This window comes from Rhinolophus ferrumequinum, chromosome 26, assembly GCF_004115265.2.
Source record: "Rhinolophus ferrumequinum isolate MPI-CBG mRhiFer1 chromosome 26, mRhiFer1_v1.p, whole genome shotgun sequence".
Classification (NCBI taxonomy): Eukaryota; Metazoa; Chordata; class Mammalia; order Chiroptera; family Rhinolophidae; genus Rhinolophus; species Rhinolophus ferrumequinum.
Genome location: NC_046309.1, coordinates 27,797,010 through 27,821,007, shown reverse-complemented (window position 1 = coordinate 27,821,007; position 23,998 = coordinate 27,797,010). Strand labels below are relative to the sequence as shown.

Sequence of the window (23,998 nt, the reverse complement as noted above, 5' to 3'; positions counted from 1 at the left end):
AATTAGGTTTAACTGTCTTCTTTGGCATCCTTTTAAATAAATATGCATAACTAGCTTTATGTTCAGTAGCAGCCATTAGGATGTCATTCTATTTAGTACAAGAAGTTACAGGAGCAGCAAATTAATCTCTAGATCAAATGATTGCTCACCCGTAAGAAATAGATCTCCTTTTGCAGATGCCTCGGTTGCTGATTTTAGTTATGAGAAGGGCGTATATAGCTTTTAACAGAGAAGTAACCTTTTCTTTTTTTTTTCCTTTTCATCAGAAGTTAGGAGAAAAACAAAATACTTTGATACATTTTATGCCATTATTTTGTGATTTTAATTTTTAGACAATCACTCTTTGTTTATTACTAAACTGAAAAACTAAAAGAGTTCATATATTAGTTTTATAAATCAGGTATTAATATTAATAGACTTGGTATGATAGCATGCTTTTAAGTAAAAATGAATTTGTTTTTTTCTTGAAATATATGCATTCATGAGTAGAATATTTTGATAAGTGAAGATATTTTTCTTCAAGAGACATAGGATGTGTGAACAAGGACAGAGGTAAACGATGTGTGCCAAAACCATGCTAAATGCAAACTGTCTTCTTTGTCAGAAATATATACCCGTCTCAGCTAGTCTCCAGGTGACACATAATCAGTGGCTTTTAGACATCACCATTTGCATGTATAACTGTATGGCTTTGCAGGCAATACATTTTCTAAGTTGAAGAGTTCTAATATTCAGATTTAATTTACATTTCATAACTACTCATAATCATAAATGGAAAAGTGGACTCATTAAAACAGTAGTTTTAGATTTTGAAATCCCAGGAAATTATAAAATAGTAAACTGACAATGAATGGCTTTTGTTGTTCTGTTGTTTTTAATTGAAATGCTATGATTGATAGCTTTGCTTAGGAGCTACCCAATCAAGGTAAATGTTCATTTTAATAATCTCATTACTTAACCAGTATAAGTAGATAAGTTTTGGGGAGAGACCAGGGCTCTCAGCTGCTAACACTAGAATACATTTTGGCTCACTTAAATAGATAACAAATTTATTAGCAGCACAGAGACTCTCCCAAGAATTACACAGCCAAGGCTCACGCTGTTGACGGTCTGCTCTGCTGGGAAGTGGCCATCAGACACCACACCCGCTGCCAGGACCGTCAAGGGTCTTTTCCACTGTGTGTGCCGAGGGGCTCCAGCTCACTGGTGTGGCTGCATCGCGCATGGGTCATTTCTGCACGGAAATCATGTTTCTGCTTGTTAGGACTTCAGTCACATATCTGCCTCCTAGCTGCAGAGGAGTCTAGGAGTGGAATAGAGGAACTGACCAGAATCAGTTAGGTGTTCAGAAATGCTGGCGTCACAAATGATGGCTGGTTTTATTCTGCTGCGTTTATGATTCATTACCAAAGAGTCAAATTAGTTTGTCTTTCCTTAGTGTCAAGCTATTAAAATAGCTTCTTATATTTTTATTTTAAGCTACAGAGCTTTACTTTTCATGTATAGGCATTTAATATATCTGGAATTTCTTTGCATGGCGTATACATGCACTTACATTGCGCATGCATACACATAGGCGGATGTGTGAGGATGTCTTCCTGTATGTCTATGCTTGGACCAGCACCAGACTGCTTTAGCTACGGTCATTTTTAAATAAGACTTTATATTTAGTAAGTCAAATCCTACAATATTCTTTTTCTTCCTTAAAATTTCCTTCATTTCATGATTCTTGATCAGTCTTCCTTATAAACTTTTGGATTAGCTTGTCAAGTTCTATACAAATGTCTGTTGAAATTTCTATGGCAATTACACTAAATAAATAAATTGGAGAGAATTGACACATTACCAGAATTAATACATTTATACTCTCTCCATTTATTAGGGTTTTCATTTATGTCCTTCAGTAATGTATAATTTTTGTTATAACATCTATGCCCATTTTTTTCTGATTTAATTCCTATATACTTACAGAATTTTTGTGGCTGTTGTTGGCTTTTTTTGTTGTTATTGTAAAAAGTTATTGGTTGCTGTTGGCATAGAGAAACTTTATTGATTTAAAGTGATTGATCCTGTAAATATCTTGCTAAATTGTTAGTTTCTCAAGATTTATAGTTTCTTAGATTATATACATGTATCAAAAATTTTGCTGCTTCTTTTTCAGGACTCAGACCTGTTATTTCTTTTTTGTGCTTATAACATTCACTAGGACCTCTAGTGTAATGTTCCATAAGAGAGGTGAAGGTGGGCCTTGTTTTTCTGGTCCTGACCTAGATGGGGGCACTTCTCATGTGCTGACGTTTAACTTTGGTAGATGTGTTTTATCAGATTGAGAAAGTACTCTTCTATTTCTAACATCTTATAAGTGGTTTATTTTAAAATCAAATTAAGGAATAAAGATAGAAATGGGGTCTTCTCCAGGGTTTAAAATGGAATTAAAAAGAAAAACAACTATATTTCTCTACTACTGTCCAGCTTTGGTACCTGAATTCATTTTTTTTATTCCAAAAGATAATTAAGTGGTTTACCATTATCAGGGATAGTGAAGTGAGACTTCCGTGTCTCTGGCACGCAAAGAGGACCCAGTACATAAAAAACGAAGCACTTTTGCTGTTGAATGAGTGGTGGATTATTTTTTTCAGATTTCTAACTTAAATTTGCTTAAAGAACAAAACACTTTTTGTCTTTTTGTATCCCATGTGTAAAGTCGCCTCTGAGGACCCCTTTCTCATTTTCCCTTTTAGTAAGGATGCTTTCTCTATGTTTATTTGTTATTGTTTATGTTGTTTATTATTTAGGTTACATTTAATAGTTTTTGTTATTATGTCCATGTTTATTCATATTTTCCTTTTCCTTTTCCTCTTCATTTTTAGTGTCATGGGTAAAAATCCCAAAAAGTCTGTTACGGAATATATTTTGATTATTTTCAAATATTAATTTCTGTTTTAACTTTTCCTGTTTTTTAAATTAGCTCAACCTCAGCGCCTGCCTCAGCGTCAAACTTCAGCACAGGAACCGAGTGAGGAGGAAATAGGCAAGATGAAGGAGTGCCACCAAAGTCTGCGCAATGGCAATGGGATTCCTCACGGGGCCAGACGCGCGCCTGCAGACACTCGGAGACTTTCAGCACCTGTTACTCAAAAAATGCACAGAAAAATTCAGTCTAGCTTGTCTGTGAACAGCGATATCAATAAGAAGAGTAGGGTAAATGCTGTCTTTTCCCAAAAGCCAGGCTCTTCACCTGAAGGTAAGTTTGAAATAGACGCATATTTTATTTAAACAGGTGTCAAATCGTATTCATTAATAATTATTTGATCAAACAAACGCAAAATAAGAACCTTGCTTATCTGTTAGACAAACAGGAATTTTGGTAAACTGCAACTTCATCCTTCCCCGCCCCTCCCAAAAGGAGAGCACAGGCTATGAAGGAAGTTGGGCAGCTGACATCCTGCTTTTAGGTTATTGTCTCCTGGAATGAATAGTCATTCTTTTATAACTGCTTTGCTTTTTAAAATACCACATTTAAAAAGACGAACACAACGTTGTGGTGGTAGGTGAATGTACATGAGGATATTTTCTGTTCCTGATTCAATATGTTTTTCTGTGCTTGAGATAAGATTAACTGCTTGTATTTTTGTCTTGAAAATCAGTTCTTAACTATGCAAATCTTAAACCAGAAAAGGCTTCGGTAATTTCCATGTTCTTGCCAGGGAGTGGGCTGGGGGTGTCTGTCGCTTGACTGACCAGCCTCCCCCCACCACGGCGCTGCCACCAACTGCCCCAGCAGCCCGCCCAGGCCCAGCTCACTGTGGTCTTGTCCTCTGCTCCTCTCAGGACCTCCTTATTACCTCTTCAGTTCTGCCTCGTCCTGCCCTTGGCCAGGTGAAAGTCAGGTTCAATACTATGAAGCTGAGAAAGCTTTCCTTTATTATAACACAAACCCATGTGATGACAATGGGTTTAGAACTTACAGAATTTTTTTTAATAAAAATGGCTTGCTGTATTATATTAAACAAGGAGCAGTCTCTCCCCATATTTCAGGTCCTGCTTTCTCCCAGCATGTCCATGTTCCTCTGCTCTTCCGCTTCCCCCTCAGCAGTTCTCGAGCATCAGAACACTCAAATATTCTCTCTGATGTATATGTAGTGTGTGTATATATATATATATATATATATATATATATATATATCTTTTTCTTATTCCCTTTACCTTTCTATTTTAATTGTCATGACCTCTTAAATAAGGGAATTTTTGTGGATGCCTCTGTGAAATTGGCCATGCTTATGCATAGAGATAAATTGAGTTGTAAATAGGAAATTGTACTGAGAGTTACCGGTAATGAGTGGGAGAAAGGACATTGCATTTTGGTTACAGGTGTCTCAAACTCAAGTGTTAGGCTGATCAAATGATATGATAATAAATGGTCTGCATAGTTCCAGGTCAGTGACACTACTTTCCAAACTAATTAGATTGAAAGGGGCATGATTGACACTTTAAAATGAGTTTGACATGTTAGCCGCATGGTCATCTCTGAAGCATAGGTAGGCTGTTAACTAACGGGCTCTCCAAGGAGGTGGGAGGCAATGCAATTTTCTTTAAAGGGTCTTTGCTTCTTAGGTGATTGGGTGAAATAACTGAATGCAATTGAAATCCACTTGTTTTATACATTTGAATTTACTTATCATGCCCCTCATCTCTTATTTTCCGTTTGATATTTACTTATTATCAAGAATGGAAGCATTTGCATATCAATCCAACTTGAAATTGCTCATGGAATTTTTATAAACTTTTTCATTATTTGCTTCTAATATCATGTGTGAATTTATTTCTGATGTAAGAATGCAGCTTCACAAGCAATATGTGAAGGAAGAGGAAAATCAATAGCATATAAATGAACTGTAGTTCTACAATCCCTCTTTCTCTTCCTCTCCCTTTTCCTGTCTTCATTTTCCCCTCTCACATCCACGCTCACACTTATGGCCCACCATGAAGATGGGTAAGTGAGGTCTCTTGTAATCCTGACCTATCATAAAATCTGTTCCAGATTGGGATTGGGGGGGCATGAAGAGTATGAAACACAAATGAATGTGACTAAATATATTGGCAGTGTCCTATCTGTAACTTTGCTATTAGCCTGTAGAGCTTAGCCAGTTGTAGGTTTATTTCATCTTGATTGTTTGAATAGATGAAAACCCCATCATCCAAGTTCATATTTTCTCAGAGTTAGATGTCTTCATGCTTTTTGCTGCTATTCAAGGTTGTGACCTAAAGTTTTGTTGTTTCTTCTGATTTTCAGTTTTGAAGTTAAGTTTGTTCTCTGGCAATAGTTAAACAACAAACAAAAAACAGGTATAGAATTGGTAGATGACAAATTAAAAGGAAAACATTCTTAGCTCCGCCATCAGCTAGCTAGGGAATTGGGTTTCTCCGAGGCTGCTTTTTCTACAAAATGGTGTGGATTAGAAATCTTCAAAGTAAGTTTTAGTTCCAAGATTCTGTGATGCTCTCTTTCCAGCAAAGCTCCTTCACTGTCAGGAAGGACTCTTGCTGTGTGGTCCATGTGAGATCCTTGGCCAAGGAGAAATCTAATACCTGCGGAGTAGAATAGGGCAACGGCAGAAAGGGTTTTCATGAATAGGTAGCATCTGTATTTCAGGAGGCCTATATTTCAGAACAGTAAGTCTTGAACAGTCTCAATTTGTGACATGAATAAAAATGGATAGAAATTATTTTTAAAACAATAACAATAAGGAGATTTAATAGCTAGAATTTTCTCACATCTCTGTTTTTCTTTTTGTTTCACATTTTTCTTAAGTCTTCAACATCTGTGCGTGTTCTTCTTACAGCAAAATGAGTAGTAAAATATTATTCACTAAAAACCTCAAAAACAGCTAACCACGTCCAATGCTTTTTTTTCTAGGTAGGTGGTGCTTGTGGTTATGATTTTTGTATTGCACATAAATAATATTAACAAGTAAAGGGGGGTTTTTCTGGTTCAGATGATGGAACTCAGTATTTAACCAGTTCCTAGTGTTGCAGTAAGAGCAGTAAGGGCTTCTTTGCAAAGTTTGGAAAAGACTGCTGAGATACGTGCCCGTTGCTCATCCAGAGGAAGGCTGGACGTGGCCACATAACTGAGGCCGTGTGTTGGTGACATGTTTTCGTGTGTCTTTACCTGTGGCTCACCTGAGGCCTGAGGGCAGATACACATGTGCTCCATCCCACTCTCTGTTGAATCTGTGCTCATTCCTGTAGTCCGTTTCCTATATCCGTTCTACTAAGTATCGTTCTACCCGCTGCGCTCCCAGGAACTCACGTAACCTTCCCCACAGCACTGTAATTCTATGAACTATATGTAATTATCTGATTGTAAACGAAACTGAGGAACAGAGAGGTTAAGGGAATCCACCAAAGACAGTTGACACATGATAGAACTGAGATTTAAACCCAGACAATTCTAGCTCCACAGTTTATGCTAGTAACCATGGATATTTTGCCTTATTAAAGTCCTTATTAAAAAGAAAAAGGTGATTTACTGGCCATTCCAATGTTGCATTGAATGTTGGTGTTACAGCTGCAGGTGAGGTAGGGGTCTTACAATTAGTATAGACTGGCCTTCTTGAAGCCCTTCCTACTAAAATTTTAAAAGCAATCCTCACACCTGTATCCAGGGTTCATTTTCCTTCCCCACCAGACTCCAAATTACTGAAAGACTGGACTATGTCTGAGTCAGTTTTTCTTTTTTTTCCTTTTTTTAATTTACACTGCCCAGTACATTAGCTTCAAGGAGTTTCCCAGGAGTTATTAAGTGATACAATGTTTAATTCCAAACCACTTTATCCTACACTTCCTTGAAACCTGCACTGGAAAATATGTCTCATATTCATTTAAAAAATGTTCTTTTAAAAAGTTCCTTTTTTTACAATAGAGGGAAAAAAATACCATCTAGGAGAATAGTGTCCATTTAATTTAAAGGTTTTTAAATTAGTAGATTTCTACTTGTTTTGTTTCATTAAATATTTTCATACATACTTTAATTTTCTGATTGCATCACCCAGGTGTAGAGTTTTGAGACTAAATGTTTAAGATTCTTGACCTTTGAAATAATTATAGTGTAATTTAGTATCATGTAACATTCAAATTGCCAAGGGTTTTCATCAGACTCTTAAGACACTTCTTAGAATAGGAATGGCGAATCCTAAGACATTTTAGGTGTGCCAGGTACAACTATAGAGGAGTTTGTGTAAAAATGAAGTGGCAACAAAGATATTTTTAGAAGACACTTGATGCTTTTCAGGAGTCAAATTGGATAATGCACACTGCATGTTGACATTGTAGATTCAATATTTATAGGGAAATGCATATCTGACCCGCAGCTCACTGGACACGAACGCTGCACACGAGTATCAGGGCTTCGTGAACGCGGCGGTGCCTGAGTCGGGCTCGTTTCCAGACCCACGGAGGCTCCGGAACGGCCTGCGCGGTGAACGTGTCCTTGCGGACTGCCTTCACTTCCCCGCGCCGCAGTGTCTGAGTAGTGGTAGCGACCTCACAGGATTGTTTGCAGACGAGTGGAGTTGATGCTACCTTCAGCTGAGCGAGAGCACAGCCTGGCCCACCGAAGCATCTGAAACGTTAGCTCCTGTTTGGGCATCGTTATCAGCGGTGCTCAGAGGGGTCGGAAGGCCAGCTTCCTGCAGGAGGCAGTGTCTGCGAGGACACCTGGGATCAGGTGAGCTTAGGGAGTGGAGCGAGGCAGTCAAGGCGGAAGGGGCCCCATGAAATAAATAATGCGTTTCATTCCAAGAGCCAGAAGCTGCATTAGGAGAAATGAGATGCGAAATGTGAGAAGGAACCAGGCCACAGGCAGCAATTCTGAAAGGATAGAGCCAGGTGTATACGGCTTCCCTAAAGGACACCGTTTTATATCAGTTACACCGTCTATTTCTTTCAAACGTTATATTTTCTTTCTTTTCTCTCCATGATGCAGAAATGCCACAGCCGAGTCATGTAACACCGGACGCCTTCTCACCTGTGAGAGCGCTGCCCCTGCACGCTGGTTACCTTTACAACCTTTCTGTGCTTTAGCCACGAACTAGTACCACAGATAAAGCCAACGAACCCGGTTAGACTTATGGACCTTGGAGTGCTGATTAGCGCTCCAGGAAGCCTGTGGACCTATGGAGGGAATTCAGCCCAGCCCTCTGAGTTTACGGGTTCTCGATCCTTACTTTTTTCTAAAGTAGTCTTTTGGCTTCTTACCTCTGTGACCTTTCTCTCCTTTTGAGCCTCCCCGCCCTCCCCCCTTTGCAGTGTGTTTCCCCCTTGTATTCCTAGTGTAGCAGTTTTATTCAGCATACCATGGAGACACGGCATCACCCTCAGTAGAAGTACAGCCATGACTCTGGGTGACAGTCTGGGTGGTATGTACCCCAGGTGAGCAGGACAGTTTGAAAAGCTCACTAGGTGGTCACATGGTTCCATAGGAATCCCTGGTAAAAATGGTAAAAGTATCTTTCTTTGACCCCATGGCCTCCCCTTCTCTCCTGGTCTGCACACCCTGACCTGGTCCCTTGACATTGTACCTTCACTGCGGTGCTGGGGGGCCCTGCACACGCAGTTAAGTAGCACAGCTCACTATCTTTGCTTGTCAGCCTAGAATGTTTTCACAGCTTTCTTTGCCTTCTTGACCTGTGCACATATTTTTCAAAATTTAACTCAGGCATCATATTCTGATGCCCCAATTTGGGGCTAATTGCCCCTCTTTTGGGTCCCCACTGTACAGTACCCTCCGCATGCAAAATGGTACTGCAGTTTATCTGTTTTTCTGTCTGTCTTCCTATACTGAAACATAATCTCATTGAAGGCAAAGACCCTGTCTTTTCTTCTCTTAATTCCCAGCACACAGCCTGGTGCCTGGCTTATCATAAGCACTCAGTAAATGCTGAAGCAAGGAAGGAATATAAACTGAAGGGCATTGATGCTTATTCTTTCCCATGCTCTCGTCATTATGATGGAAACCTCAGGAATGGCTGAAATCCTCAAGGAAAAGAGTGTGGGGAGACAAAAGGGAGTGCAAATATTTGAGCTAAAAGAAAGGCAAAAGGAAACTCAGCTGTGGCAGGATTGGAACTCAGAGCCCCTGCCTCCCACCCCATCCAGTGTTCTCATTATTCTGTGTAGTTTTCAGTCAGCTACACATCCCCAAATCCCAAAACCAGCAAAACATTAGAAAAGGAAAATTGAAATTTAAATGGGTCATTCTTTATTTTAGTAGTATTGTAAAATTTTATTCATATTTTTCCACGTAGAAAGTTCTTGGTCTTCCCTGTAATTGTGGAAGTACTAGTATTTTAGTGGAAAGATAAAAATAGGGCTCTATGATATGACCATAATGCTATAATCTGAGCTTCCAGAAACCAATTTTCTGGGACTTTGGCAAGATATGGTGCTGCATTCCTCAGAACGCTTAATTTGCTTGGATGATGTTTCGTTCTGTTGTGTTCTGTTTTCTCAGGCACCGTGCCTTCTATATCCCATGTCAGAGTAACTGTGGGGGAGAAGGGCTTGGAATCCTGCTTTCTGGTGTAATATTTGCCAGTTCATTGTAAAACAGGATTTTAATAAATTTTACTGCTCAGACAACAAACTAAATGGAACAACAGTAACACAAAGAAAATGGCGTGTGTGTGTGTGTGTGTGTGTGTGTGTGTATAGAGCAGGCGTGATCAAAGTTGAATATGCCAAAGTATAAATCATTCTGCAATTATAAAGCATTGCTTTTTATTTACTCGAGATAGTTAATCAGCTGTTCTTAAAAAATTATCTATTCAAAGTATAAGTAGAAAGTGTTACTTTAGGGCTGAAAGTAAATATTTAAATACACTTCCTTAGGAAAATAGGTTAACTATATAATTTATGACTTATAGTAAATTATTTTTATACCCATCCATTTTATGAGGAGTAAAGGAAAGATTTTACAAGGTCCTGAAATATATATAATTTAACATCTGTAAGTAACATAGAAACACCTCACAGTATGTGTCGAATCTGAGATCGCTTCTTGTATGATAGCTGACAGCTTTGCAGGCCGTGTTAAGGTAGATGCCATCACCTGTGTATGGACCCCTCCTCCCGTTTTGGGTTTTGTAGCCAAGCTGTTTTAGGCCCCTGCTCTAAGAATTTAAATTAGCTTAGCATTCACTCAGGAGATGGGTGGGGAGGAAATAAAACAATGGAGATACAGATAGACTGGCCAAGAAACTTTGGGGTGTGGGGTGTCAGAGCAAAGAGACTATTTAGAAACCCAGCTTCAGAATAATCGACTAAATGGAAAGAATCGAACAAATCTTCTGACCCTATTAATACAGCAAGGTCTTAATTTTTAATTTGTACAGTGATGAAACATTTAGGTGCTCTTTTTATTAGGCCAAACAGTAATAGGTAGTAGGGTAGGGAGGCCTTCTAGGACGGATGTTTGGTGTCATCACCAAGAGCTGTGCCAAGGGCAGGCAGTGGTTCTATTTTTGGGACTGAGTGAGGGGTCCTGGTCTGGGGTAATGCTGAATATAAGTGGAGCAGCAGTCAGAAGTGCATCCTGAGCAGGACTGCCGATCATTTCCTAGTTCCATTAGTTGGGGAAATGAGTAGAAATGAGGAAATCACGAGGACAGCTGAATGTGGTTTGGGTCTGACCACGAGTTGAATTTTAGACCTGTTCCGTTTCAAATGATGGCACACAGTCCAGGGGCATTTGGAAATACGCCCTGGAGCTTGAAGGAAGGAGTCAGAAGCAAGTGTGCTAATTTCTATTTGTTCTCCTAGAGGGGATATTTGAAACTGAATCTGCATGAGTTTTCCTAAGGAGAGATTTAAGAGAAAAGGTCAGATGGATGAGAACAGAGTGACTCAGGGATCACTGGAGGCCAGCCAGCTGGATGGGATGGGGAGGTGGGTTCAGCTTAGTGCCTGGGAGACAATCGTGGAAAGTTCAGGCTTTTCTCCAGAAGTGATGTCAGGTAGAATAAGTCGGAGTGAGGCCCTGGCACTGACAAGATAACCTAGGGGAAAGGTCAGAGGGCAAAGAGAAGAGGAAGAGTATCTGGCTGAGAGAAAATAATAAGAAAGGTCATAGAAGAAACAAATGGGAAAGGGGATGTTATGGAAGCCAGGAAAGGGGTGTTTTAAGAAGAGGGAGGGAATTGCAACAGATGCCGCCCCCCATACTACTGACACCTTCCGTAGGATGAGTCCTGAAATGATTCTGTTGGACTTAACAACGTGGGTGTCATGTGGTGGCCTAATTAAGAACCATTTTCATGGAGAAGCCAGAATGATACAGGCTGTGCAATGTGAGGAAACACGATAGCTCCAGAAAGACCAAAGTCCATGGTGGACGTGTGGGTCAGGGAGGCTGTTTTGTTTGTTTTGTGTTATTTTGTTTTAATATAGGAAAGGTTTGAGTATGTTCACATTTGGGTGGGAAGGATGCAAGAGGGAAAGTTTGAAGCTTTTAAGAAGGTTATAATGATACCTTCTAGACAAGCCGGCATAGCATTTCTGTAGAGTTTAGATCTAGAGCTCAATACACTGAATTGTGGGACTGCACAGCTGTTATCACAGCAGCAGCACTGAGCAAGCACAGCAGCGTTTTCTGAATGGATATCCGAGGTGACTCCACGCTGCATGGGTGTGTGGTTCACTCATCTCAGAAGCCTTTGAGTAATTTCTACAGAATGACTTTATATGGGGGACTGTAACCTTTAAAATGATTTGAAAGTGTCTCTCAAATCCTGCTCCTACCTCATTCCAGAGCAGTAATTGCATTTGAATGTAAGGCGTTGACAGGGCAGACTTTTAGAATCCGGAGTTCCAAATCTTTGGCTTTTTTCTTTTGGACCGTAAGTTGATGGAAGTTGATAGCTTCTTTTACTTTAGATTGTTAAGGGCCCGGATTGAATGTAAAAATAGCTTTAACACATAATGTAGTATTAGAAAGGAAATAAAACATAAACAAACAAGCAGCGAGAGTTAGAAGAAAAGTGTAGGAAACATGAGCAAGGAAACCATTGCACAATTCAAACAAATAGAAAACAGTAGTTTAATTCAAAAACGTATTTAAAATAATTTATGTTTTCTCGTGAAGTGAAAAGCCACATTAAAAGACTTGGAAAGGTTGAGACGTAACCTGTAATAAACTGAATTTTGATTAATTGTGGTAGTCTCTTACACAGTGATTCTGATCATTTTTGGTTCATGGGCTTCTTTGAGAATCCGACAAAAGTGTTTCAGAACCATGGGAACAGAATCCTGCTCATCTTGTGCATTTCCGGGAAGTAATCGGACACTGGATACATTCACACATCTTATTCTAAAATCAAATGTGTGAGAACTGAACAGTGAATGGGGGGAGCAGGTAATGGGGTGCCTAATAAGCCGGGGTTTGGATTTTGATCCGAGTGAACTGGGACGCCAGTGGTGAGTTTTGAGCAGATAACTAACATGATTTGACTTACCACTTTTAAGGATCAGCTGCCTTTTGTGCTAAGAGAGGATGACAAGTACACAAAGGCCAGAGAAAGGAAGCCTTCTGTGTGACTCCTGCAGTAACTCAGATGGAAGATGATGGGGTTGGATGAGGGTGGCAGTGGGGAGATGTTGTGCATGTGGATATATTTTGAAGGCAGAGTAAGATTTACTGAAGGATGAAATCTCAGTGTGAGAGAAAAATAGGGGATAAGTATGACCCTAGCTTATTTGGTCTGAGCAGTTGGAAAGTATGGAGTTGTCATTAATGGAGATTACAAGTCTGTGGGAAAAACAGGTTTTGGTTTTGGAAGGAAGATCAGGAGTTTGGATGTGAACATGTTGGATTTGAGATGCCTGTTATCTGTCCAAGTGATGATGTGAGATAGGTGTTTGGATAGTGGAGTCTGGAGTTCAGAGGAAAGGTCTGCAGCATGAGACTCATTTTGTGAGTCATCAGAGTACAGAATGTGCAGTGGATGAGATCGCCAAGTACTGGGGTCTCAACCCTTGCACCCTGGGTATTTGTAGTAAAACCTTCTGGGCTTTACCTTGAGAATGCAATGGAGTGGGGCCAAAGCATCAGCATCCTTTAGAAGCTCCCCATGTGATTCTAATATGCATGCAGGGCTAAGAACTGCCTGGGCAGGAGGTAAAGTTAAGTATTCCATGAACTGAGCCCTGGACCACTCCAATATGGAGAGGTCAGAAAATGAAGAGGAACCATGAGAAAAATGAGGATGCATAACCCATAATGGGGAAGGAACCAATAAAGAGAGGACATCTGAGAAAACAAGTGAAGAAAGTGTTTCAAGACGGAGGGAATGATCATGTATCAAATGCAAAGGAGAAGTTCAATAAGATGAATGAGAAGTGACTGTTGACATTGTCCTATGAAGACCATTGGTGACCTTCATACTTTTGATGTTGTGATGAGGACAAAAGTCTGATTGAAGTGGGTTCTAGAGAGAATCGAAAGAGAAAATTTAAAGAATGCAAGTCTAGGCTACTCTGTTCCAGGAGTTTTTCTGGAGGAGACTAGTAAAAGGGCTGTGAGCTAAAGGAGAATGCTTTAGAAATGGGATTTTATTCGTTGAGTTTTGTTGGTAATGAGCTCATGGAGGGGAGATATTGGTGATGCAGGAGAAGGATATCCTTGAGCAGACAGAGGAGAGGGGATCTGTTACTAAGTACCCTATGTTGTAGTTACTGATCGATATCTATATCTATATGTCTCATCGTCCCTCTCAGTTTTAGATCCTTAGTAGAAAGCAGCCATGCTTTGAGACTATCTTTTCTAATGACTGCTTTTGTACAGTGCCGTACTTATGAGGCACTTTCTGTTGAGTTAACTAGATCTTCCACATGACCAGTAGGATTTGGTATCGTAGATTTACAATTTTGGAAACCTTCCCTCTAAAAACATATGTTATCATTTGGAATGATGTGAAATACGCTAAAAGTTTCCATTCATTTTAGAAGGATTTAAAAAATTATTTCATAGTTACAATAATAGCACTAGACACTGCATAATACTGTAATTCTCAAAGGAGGAAGTTTTGGGGAAGAGATACAGAATATGCAGGATGTTTTGAGTCGTCTGACAAATACTGACTGATGACTCATGAGTCTCTTGTCTTTTGTAAAGTGTGTTCACAGGGAAAATAGTGTCAGAGTATTGTTCACTAAATATAATTTTTGTCTTCAAATATTTGAAGTGACCACTTACACTAAAACTATTTAAATGGGCACAATAAATCATTTTCTTTATATTTTGTATTTCACTTTAGCCTAAATGTTACCACTTTAGCTAAAGTGTTCTACCTTTAGAAAAAAAATGGGTTCCATTTTTGAGGATAAAAGAATAGAAATATTTAAATCAGCAGATAAAGTGTAGAAAATACTGTTGTATAATCTATACCTTAATCCATGTCTCAATGCCCACGGACAGTTTGGAGGAAAGAGAAAATTCAAAAGTTTAAGCCTAACTGGATTATATTCATGTTCCTTTGTTTTTCAAACTGTTTTGATAATACACTATTTTATATTTTTTGGTTTTGGTGCCTTCATAAATTTCCTACTTTTTTCCCGGTGTTTGGTGTTTTAGTACTACATTATTTCAATCCCTTCCTTTCTGTGCCCTCCACTGTTATGTATATACTGAACAGATTTATTGTTTTGATGGCTAAATAGTCACTAAAATGTTTAACAATAGTGAATTATAATGTGGGAGGGAGATTTGAACATGGAATTTAAAAAAAAAAGAAGATTCTGAAGGAACAGGGACCAAAGCGTGCCCTTCATGTCTAGGAATCTGTCTGTTTTGTGCACTAGTCAGAGAACCTTCCATCTTTGAAGCTCTCGCCTGCCAGCCCAGTTGGTACCCCAAAAAGTTTACCTTCTGTATGTCTGTCTGTCCATCTGTCTGTCTCCTTCCTCTCCCATCTCTCTTTTTTCCCTCCCCTCCTTGCTCTCCTTTTCTTACTTCCTCTCCTTCCTGATTCATTTCAGTTAGAGATTTTGCCTGATTTCTTTGAACAATCTATTACAATTTAGAATAACCTAAATGACAGTGACTCATGACATTTTCAATAATAATGTTTTAATACTCTTTTCAGATATTAATAGTTTTTTTCTTAGCTTGGATGTTTGTGAGTCTGGGTACATAGCTTTAAAAAAATAGCTCCAAAAATTTCTAAGACCTGAGACGTTTTTAACAATAATTTTTTTTTTCTAGATTGAATTAGATTCTCATGGTATTTGAGTTGATTTCTTTCAGAATACATAGTTGCTTCGCTATTTGATTTTTTAAAATTATATTCTCAAATGATCCTGCCTGACTCCTAAAACTAGTTAAAGTAACATAGAAATATTAGTTTCTCTTAGAAATGTTTCCACAAATATTAGTTTCTACATCTAGTGTTAAACTATTGCACTTTGAGAACCTTTTGTAATTAATTTGTATAACTCTCAACTAGCATAGAATAAAATAAGGTAGAAGGGACCCATGGTATAAAGTCACCATATTTCTGAAAAACTCTTGCAAAATTTCTTTTTGTTTTTTCTTTTTCTTTTTCTGTCATCCTAATAACATTTATTGAATCCTTTCCCTTTCTGATAAACACCAAGTATAGACAAATATGCTTCCGGATTCCTTGTTCTTTTGGACTATTTATTTATCCTACTTCCAGTATTGCACTATTTTCAGTATTGTGCACTTTATAAAGAATTTTAAGTGTTTAGTTTGGTTGGCATAGTGGTGTAGACGGCAGACCCTGAGACCAGCGTGTGGGGTCTGTATATCAGCTCTGTCACCTTGTTACTGACATGTGACCTTGGGAAGGTGAATGACCATCCTGTGTTGTAGGATCTTTCTCAGTTTTTGTACGAAGAATCTCACATCGAAGAAAACTCCTCAGTGCTGGGCAAATCATGAAGGTTGGTCACCCTAAACCTCTCACAAATTATGTAATCTTTGTGTCTTTCTCTATGAAATGGTGGCAGTCATATCTGCCCCCACAGGGGTGTGGGAAGGATTAAGTGAGAGAATACATGGAAGGGGCTCTGAATAGCTCCTGGCCCATGCTAAGTGCTCAAAAAGATTATTTTCCCCTCTTCCTCTCCCTTCCTTTCCTTTAAAATTGTCTTGACTATTCTTGAAGCATGAGTCTTTTATATGAATTTTAGAATCTTCTTCCTGAGTCCTGCAAAACACCCGTGGGGAATTATGCATTGATTTGGGAGAGAACTGACTTCCTTGGGACATCAAGACTTCTCTATGAATATGGTCATTTCTTTATACGTTTTCTTTAATGTTACTTAATATGTTTTCAATAATTTTGTCTCTAAAGCTTTTGTACATCATTGAAAGATATATTTAGGAACCCTAAGTGCCTAATACACTTGTTGGTATCACTATTTTTAGTTTTAGACTTTAAGTTTTCTTTTTTATAATTAAATTTATTAGGGTGACCACAGTTAGTAAAATTATATAGGTTTCAAGTGCACATTTGAAAATTTCTTTATATAGAAGGTTTGAGTGCACCAGGAAGCTATTTCAAAGATTCACTTATGATCCTCCAGCTCAGGGGTTCGTAACTTTGGGAGGAGCCCATGACTTTGATGAGAAAAAAAAAAATCAACTTAACTTCATTAACTTCTATGCTTTAAATGAAATTTAGCATTTTCCTCAATTTTAAATGTAAGAAGTATACTTCAGTTACATTAGTTGTACCTGTGACTTTGTCACTGATCCTTCCAGATCATATTACAGTTCTTGCAGAAATCATTAAATATCCTTGATGCTAATTGCTACTTTAAAATTATAGTAGTTATCAGACCACCGCTAGATCTTACTATTAATGTGTTTAAAAAAGAAGCACATATTTATTCTACCTCCACTCTTAAAATTATGATAGCTATTTCAACATAATTGGTTTCCTTTGAAATTATTTTTATTTTACACATTTAAAAATATTTTATATGCATGTACACACACAAATAACAAACAAACAAGAATATCTGCTCTAGCCCTTTTGTATCCTTTGTAGTATAAATACTATCTTTTGTAATATACTCGTTTTATAAACTTTCAATTCTGTGTGTGGTTTTCATAATGCAGAGAACAGTTGCTTTTTAATAACTTTATTTTTTTTTTTGCTCATAAGAAATTGAAATAAGAATAAAGGACATACCTAAATGCCCACCTTAAAAAAAATACAGTAAATAGTAAATTTGTAACTGTTGTTCTCATGTTTACGTCTTAATGACATACTTTTCCCAAGGCATGGCTACAGAGGCATGCAGAAAATTAACTTCATGGTTTTACATGCCACAATTTGGGTAATCTTAATTTAACTCTCCATAAATAAGTGCAGGAGAAAACAGAGGAAATGTATCACAAGTCAACAGCCTGGTGAAACATTTGTTCCAGGGCTCTCAGGCAAATCTTCCGAAGGTGTTTTATGAGATGGTCTCAAGCCCCCTTCTCAGCACAGGACCCAGTAATTTGCACTGGCTCCCCTACTTCTTATACTCTTTACTGAAGAGAAAATGGAAGGTGGTAAACATTCTCTCAAGTGGATATAGAAGGCAATTGGAAGAATAAAATTGAATAATTATAAAACAGTTTGCTCAGGGACATTAATCATATTCCCTATTTTGAAAGGGAATATATTCATACAAATAAATAGTAGTTGTCTCCTAGAAGATTGAGAAATCCAGGATTTGGGGAGAAATGTGAACATAATTGAAAGAAAAGAGCTAAATGGATATATATATTGGTTTCCAAAGACATATTAAACTTGCGTAAATTTCTGCTCTAACTTCTCTTGGGAAATCAAATTGGAGGAACTGGACCTCTTGGGGAATAATATCCCTATAACATAACATAATTTAAAGTTGACACTATAAGTTGAAGTTTATTTTTTTCCTAATAATTATGCTCAGTGAGGGATGCAGAAATTGCATTTTGGAATGACAGAAGAGTAGTTATTTTAGAAAGAACTTTTCAACATCTATGGTAGATATCTCCCAGAAAATGTGTTCTGTGCAGTGACAGGAGAAGTTAAAGGAAAACCAAAAGAAATCTTTGCCTCAGGCCATACAAATGAAATTCATCAAGTCAACAGGTATTTATTGGGGGTTTGCCATGTGCCCAGACGTGGGTGCTAGATTCTGTAGACCAGTCCCATTTTATTTTTAATCTAGTGTCTTTGATGAGTTTTCTGTTATTTTTTAAAGAATATACTCTTAATCAGAAATAAGTATGAACATACTGGCTTTTGACCCCAATTGACCATTAAAAGTATCTATTTTTTATATGGATCTGCCCTCCCATACATTCTCTTCCTTATTCAGATATGGATCTCTTGATGAATCTTGTAAGTTGCTTGAGACCCTGTCATTGTGGCATATCATTATGGCATACCTGCCTTTCAGAACCAAAAATCTGGATTGTTTGTCTTTTCAATGTCTGTCTACAGCGAGGAGCTGAGCACTGCTGAAGAAACCTTGATGTGCACGAGTCACTACACTCACCCGTGTGTGGTCTCGGGTCTCACCTGGATTCTCAGATTTGCTCACCAAAGTTTCAGCGTCCCTAAATCATTCAACAAATCATTATTGGGCTTGCTGTGTGGCTGGCACTCTTTGCGGTACTGGGATACAGCTGTGCACTGTGCAGAGAAGCAGACGTGCTCTTTCCTATTTTCCGCATTGGCTATTTCATTTTTTTGCTACTATCTTTAAAACAAAGCTCTCCAAATTTGTAGTTTTTCTTCTTTCACTTCCCAGATTTCTTGAAAGGATACTTTCCTTCCTCATTTTCCAATCACTCTTCTTTTTATTTCCATCCCTATCACATCACTGAAATTTCTCTGGCTAAACATGGTGTTTGGCAAAATCTCCTTGAACTACTTTTCTCTCTTGTTCCATGGCAGCCCCCTCTCCTGGAGTTTCTACTCCCTTGTTAAATCCTCAGTTTTCTCTTCCTACCCCTCTTCCTCAGTCTTTTCCTCAAATGGTCTTGTCCCCTTTCATTCTCATGTCTTTGCGCTGGGTACATTCTCCCTGGGCAACATAATAGTTCAACTCACTATAGGACTTTCGGCTCCCTCTCACTCCCTCGCCCCAACATGTCTCGTGAGCTCCGGACCAGAGTCTCCAGCCACAGCCACATCTTGGAAACCTGCATTTCAGTATCCTCAGACCTACTATGTCTTACGTTCAAAATGTTTTAAACCAAACTAGTTTCCTTCCTATATTTATTCCTTGATAAATGGCTCCAGAAACCAGGGAGTCACACTTGCCTCCCCATCGTTGCCTCATCCAGTGTCTTATGAGCTCCTGTGAATGCTACCTCCCTTACCTTCCTCTGCCGTCATCCTGCCTGACCCACTGACACCATATTGCCACTGATGCTGGCCTCCATCCTCCTCATTTCTGAAATGGAAACTTGCAGGTTTTCTACCTGTTTTTCCCTGACCCCCAAATATTGAGCTATTCTTATCTCAAAAACAATTGTATTCTTGCGTCTGCCTTTGCGTAGCTTCCATACTGCCTGGGTCCTTTATCTAACATGTGCTTCTGGGCTTAGCCAACTTGAAGTTACCTTATATTCAGCATTAACTGTTAACTTTTCATTGTGCTTTGGATGTTGGGTTAAGCCAAATAATGGTGTTCTTCCAGGCCAATAAAAGATCCTGAGCTAGACTTGAAAATCCATTGCTTATAGAAAGTAGATTATATCATCCTAGAGGCTTAGTGCTAGAGATGGACTTGGAGATCATTTCCCCCTTCTTTATATGCATGTGGACACGGAGCAACATGACGTGTTCAAGTCTAGTTCTCCAATTAACAGAGTCAAGTCTAGCAAATAGGTTTCGATTTTCTGGATCCTAATAAATAGGCTAACACTTGGCTATCTGTGCTGCTCCTGAAGACGACAGGGTGATCATCAATGGAAGCATCTTTATTTATCTGCCCCCAATAATGTTATTTCCCTGTTGCTACAAGCTTTACCGAAAGCAAACATACAAACAGCAACAAACCCCACAGGCACGTACAGGGTTTCTTTTGGGAATTCTGCACTTGCCTGCCTGAAATACCGGAGTGGGTCATGAGCTGTGACTCAGGAAAACCTCGGTTGGGGGTGGCTCTGACGAAGTGCCAAGGATTGGGAGACAGCCAGTAGGAGGGTTTTTATTTGTATCTTCTTTACCACAATTTAAAGTAATATAGTTAGGCACAAAATTTTTATTGTACAAGAAAACCCAGTTATATCTGTTTTTGTCAGTTTTAGAGCACTTGCAAACTGCACGTTCATAGAGTTCCTTGGCGCTGGAATTGTTTGTACGCTAAATTAAGGTGGAGGTATTTATACCTTATAATTTCAATGTCATACTGTGCTGTTCATCTGAGTCTTGTGATGGTGTCTTAAAAACTCAAATGGTGTTAATAGATAACATGGGTGGAGAGGGAGGGATGTGGAAACAGTAACGCCATGATTCAGAAATTAATTCCATAAGTCACGGAGTTTACCACTCGTGCCTGCTTAGAAACATTGCTGTACCATGTCACATGGCTTGTTCCTTCATGTTGCCTAGAGTGTATGTGAGGCTGATGCCCCTTGGTCAGGGTCTGGGATGCCCCCTGGGCCTTCTCAAAGTGATGCTCCTCTGGCCGCAGGATGCCTGTACCTCCTGCTGGGGACGCTCCTGGGGACATGGCAGGACAGTCACGGCTCCGCCCAGCTCTCTGGACTCTTGCTAAGGAATGCTCGAGTGCCTGGAGAGTCATGCTGCCCCCAGTGCTGGAATGCCACCAGCTTCCTCTTAGGGTGTGTGTTTACACCCAAGCTTCCATGGGGACCTCGGCTCTCAGGTGGCCTGGCAACCCTGTGGTCTCTGTAATCGGCGAACATCAGTAACTCAGAGCATTCCATACGAGGAGTTCCGGTTCAAGTCAGCAGCATAGGAAGATCCTGAACTCACCTTCTCCCACAAACACACCAAATCCTAGCTACATATGGAGCAGTTTCTTCTGAAAAACAAAACAAACAAACAAAAAAAACCAAAAAACTAACAGTGAATTCTACACATCAAGCAAATGAGATTAAAAAAAAAGAACTTATCAAAGCTGGTAGGAGAGGCTGAGACAGAGTCTCGCCATAAACCCCACCTCTGGTGCAGTCACCCACAGTTGAGAGGGAACTGAAAACCTGGAGCTTCTCCCTGAGGAGTGAAGAGTTTGAACCACATTGGGCACCTCAACTTTTAAGACCGGTATCAGAGAGATAAGCCCCCAAAACCTCTAGCTTTGAAAACCATCGGGGCTCAGGTCCTTGAGATGCACAGGCAACAGTGACCTGAGAAATGGCTCGTGTGCTGGGACTCACCCGACCCCCCCAGGGCCCAGCACAGAGGTGGCGACTGAGAGGCGCCTGAGACTTTATATGAAAGAGGCTAATTTTCATCAGCCTGAGGGTCAGGCATCTAGTTTAACACTCATGTAAGGGCCTGCTGGGGTACTCTCTGGGAATGGAGGCTGGCAGTCACCATCTCTGTGCTCTCCTCTGCCTCGCTCTCTCTCCAGCTCACCGAGTCTAATCCTCTCCGGAGACCTAAAAGGGCAGGCACTAAATTTGTTCTCTTCTTCCACCACCCTCCAGATTGCCAGTATCTCCCAGAGACAAGTTTCTATGTGTGTCTGGTACCCTGCGTTGCCTGGTTGCGATCAGGACACCACTTGATCACCTAGCTTTGGTGGCCTGCACAGCTTGGGTTCCTGGGTCCCACTGGACTGTAACCCCAGAGAGGCTGTTTCTGACACCTGTCACCCACTGGCATTGCACAGATAGCAGTCTGAAACATACCTGCAGTGATTCTGTGAAAGCGGCCTAAGTGCTTGACCTTCAGCTTGGGCAGGCGTCAGGTTTAGCACACATTTAGGGACCTGCTCGTATGCACTCTGGGGAACACAGACAGGTGGATGCCATCTTTGAGCTCGCCCTCTGCCTCACTCCAGGTCACCTGTATCTCCTGGAAAGGAAAATGTACACTCATATGGTGCTCTGATTTTTGCAGCTGCCACCAGAAGCACCTCTAGATTGTCTGGCCCTGGTTGCCAGTGGGACTTAGGCTTGTGGTAGTACCACAGGAGATATATATATATATATATATATATATATATATATATATACATATTTGCAGACTTTAAGGGCTGTTAACTGAGGGACTGGCTTCCAAAAAGTCTGAATCTAGGTGTTGACTGTGTCTTCCCTTTGGGAAAATGACAGATCTTGGCACACCTTTCAGACTGGGAGAGGTGGCTGTTTTAGCTAATGCATAGAAGCCAACAGAGTTAAGGAAAATAAAGTATATGTTCCAAAAGAAAGAACAAGATAAAACCTTTAAAAAGTACTTAATTAAACAGAAATATGTGATTTACCTGATAAAGACTTAAAAATAATGGTCATAAAGTTGTTCATCAAACTCAGGAAAAGAATGGATGAACACAGGGAGAACTTCAATAATGAGACAGAAATATAAGAGAGTATCGAATAGAAGTCACAGAGCTGAAGAATACAAAACTGAATTGAAAAATGCACTGGAGGAATTCAACAACAGACTACATGAAGCAGAAAAAAGGATCAGTGAACCTGCAGATAGGGCAGTGGTACCCACCCAATCAGAGGAGCTGAAAGAAAAAAGAATGAAAAAAAGTGAAGATAGCTTAAGGGACTTATGGGAAAACATCAAGTGGATCAACATTGATTATAGGGGTTGTAGAAAGAGAAGAGAGAAAGAGAAGGGCAAGAAAATTTATCTGAAGAAATAATGGCTTAAAGCTTCCCTAATCTGGGGAAAGAAACAGATATCTAGATTCAGGAAGCAGATAATTCCAAATAAGATAAACCCAACGAGACCCACACAAGACACATTATAATTAAAATGTCAAAAGTTAAAGACAAGGAGAGAATCTTCAAAACAGCAATAGTAAAACAGTTTGTTACATACTAAAGAACCCCCATAAGACTGTGAGCACATTTTTTTTTCAGCATAAACAGAAGGGCATGATATGATACTATATTCAAAGTGCTGAGGAAAAAAAAAAAAAAGAGCTTCCAACCAAGCATACTCTATCTGGCAAAACTGGTTATTCAGAACAGCAAAAGAAATAATTTTCCAGACAAGCAATAGCTAAAGAAGTTTACCACCACTAAGCAGGCCTTACCAGAAATGTTAAAGGGACTTATTTAAGCCAAAAATAAAGGGCACTAATTAGTACTAGGATGACATATGAAAATATAAATCTCAGTGGTAAAAGTAAATATATAGTAAAATTCAGAATAATCTAATGTTGTAAACATGGTGGATTAATCTAGTATGAACATTATACTAGATTTAGCTAGTATGAAGGTTAAAAGACAAAAGTAGTAAAAATAACTATAACTACAATAAGTATTAAGGGACACACAAGATAAAAAGATGTAAAATGTGACATCAAAAACATAAAAGGCAGGGAGAGTTAAAATGTAGAGTTTTAGAGTATACTAAAACTTAAGTTGTTATCAACTTAAAATAGACTGTTAGAAACATAAGATGTTATGTGTAAGTCTTGTGGTGACCACAAAGCAAAAACCTATAGTAGATACATGGAAGATAAAGAGAGAGAAATCTAAGCATACCACTATAGAACACCATCAAGTCACACTGAATAGAGCAAGAGAAGAAGAAACAGAGGAAGTACAAAACAGTCAGAAAACAATCAATGAAATGGTAATAAGTACATACCAATCAATAAATATGTTAAATGTAAGTGGACTAAATCTTCTGATTAAAAAACGGAGTGGTTGAATAGAGTGGAGGTTAAAAGACCGATCTATATGCTGCTGCCTACAATAGACTCACTCAGTTGTAAGGACACACACAGATTGAATGTGAAGGGAAGGAAAAAGATATTTCATGCAAATAGA

The 23,998-nt window shown here is 39.2% G+C and overlaps 1 protein-coding gene across 4 annotated transcripts in view; it reads left to right on the top strand.

Moving 5' to 3' along the window:
- The window catches only part of MDFIC (MyoD family inhibitor domain containing), an 86,839-nt gene that overhangs the window by 49,540 nt on the left and 13,301 nt on the right, over positions 1 to 23,998 (top strand). For 3 of the 4 annotated variants that reach the window (XM_033099255.1, XM_033099253.1, XM_033099254.1), the window contains exon 4: positions 2,969 to 3,244. In XM_033099255.1, the coding sequence (XP_032955146.1) occupies positions 2,969 to 3,244 (276 nt within the window). Of the gene's footprint in view, positions 1 to 2,968; positions 3,245 to 7,987; positions 8,714 to 23,998 lie in introns of those variants that run through there. The other variant, XM_033099256.1, reaches the window with a different exon arrangement.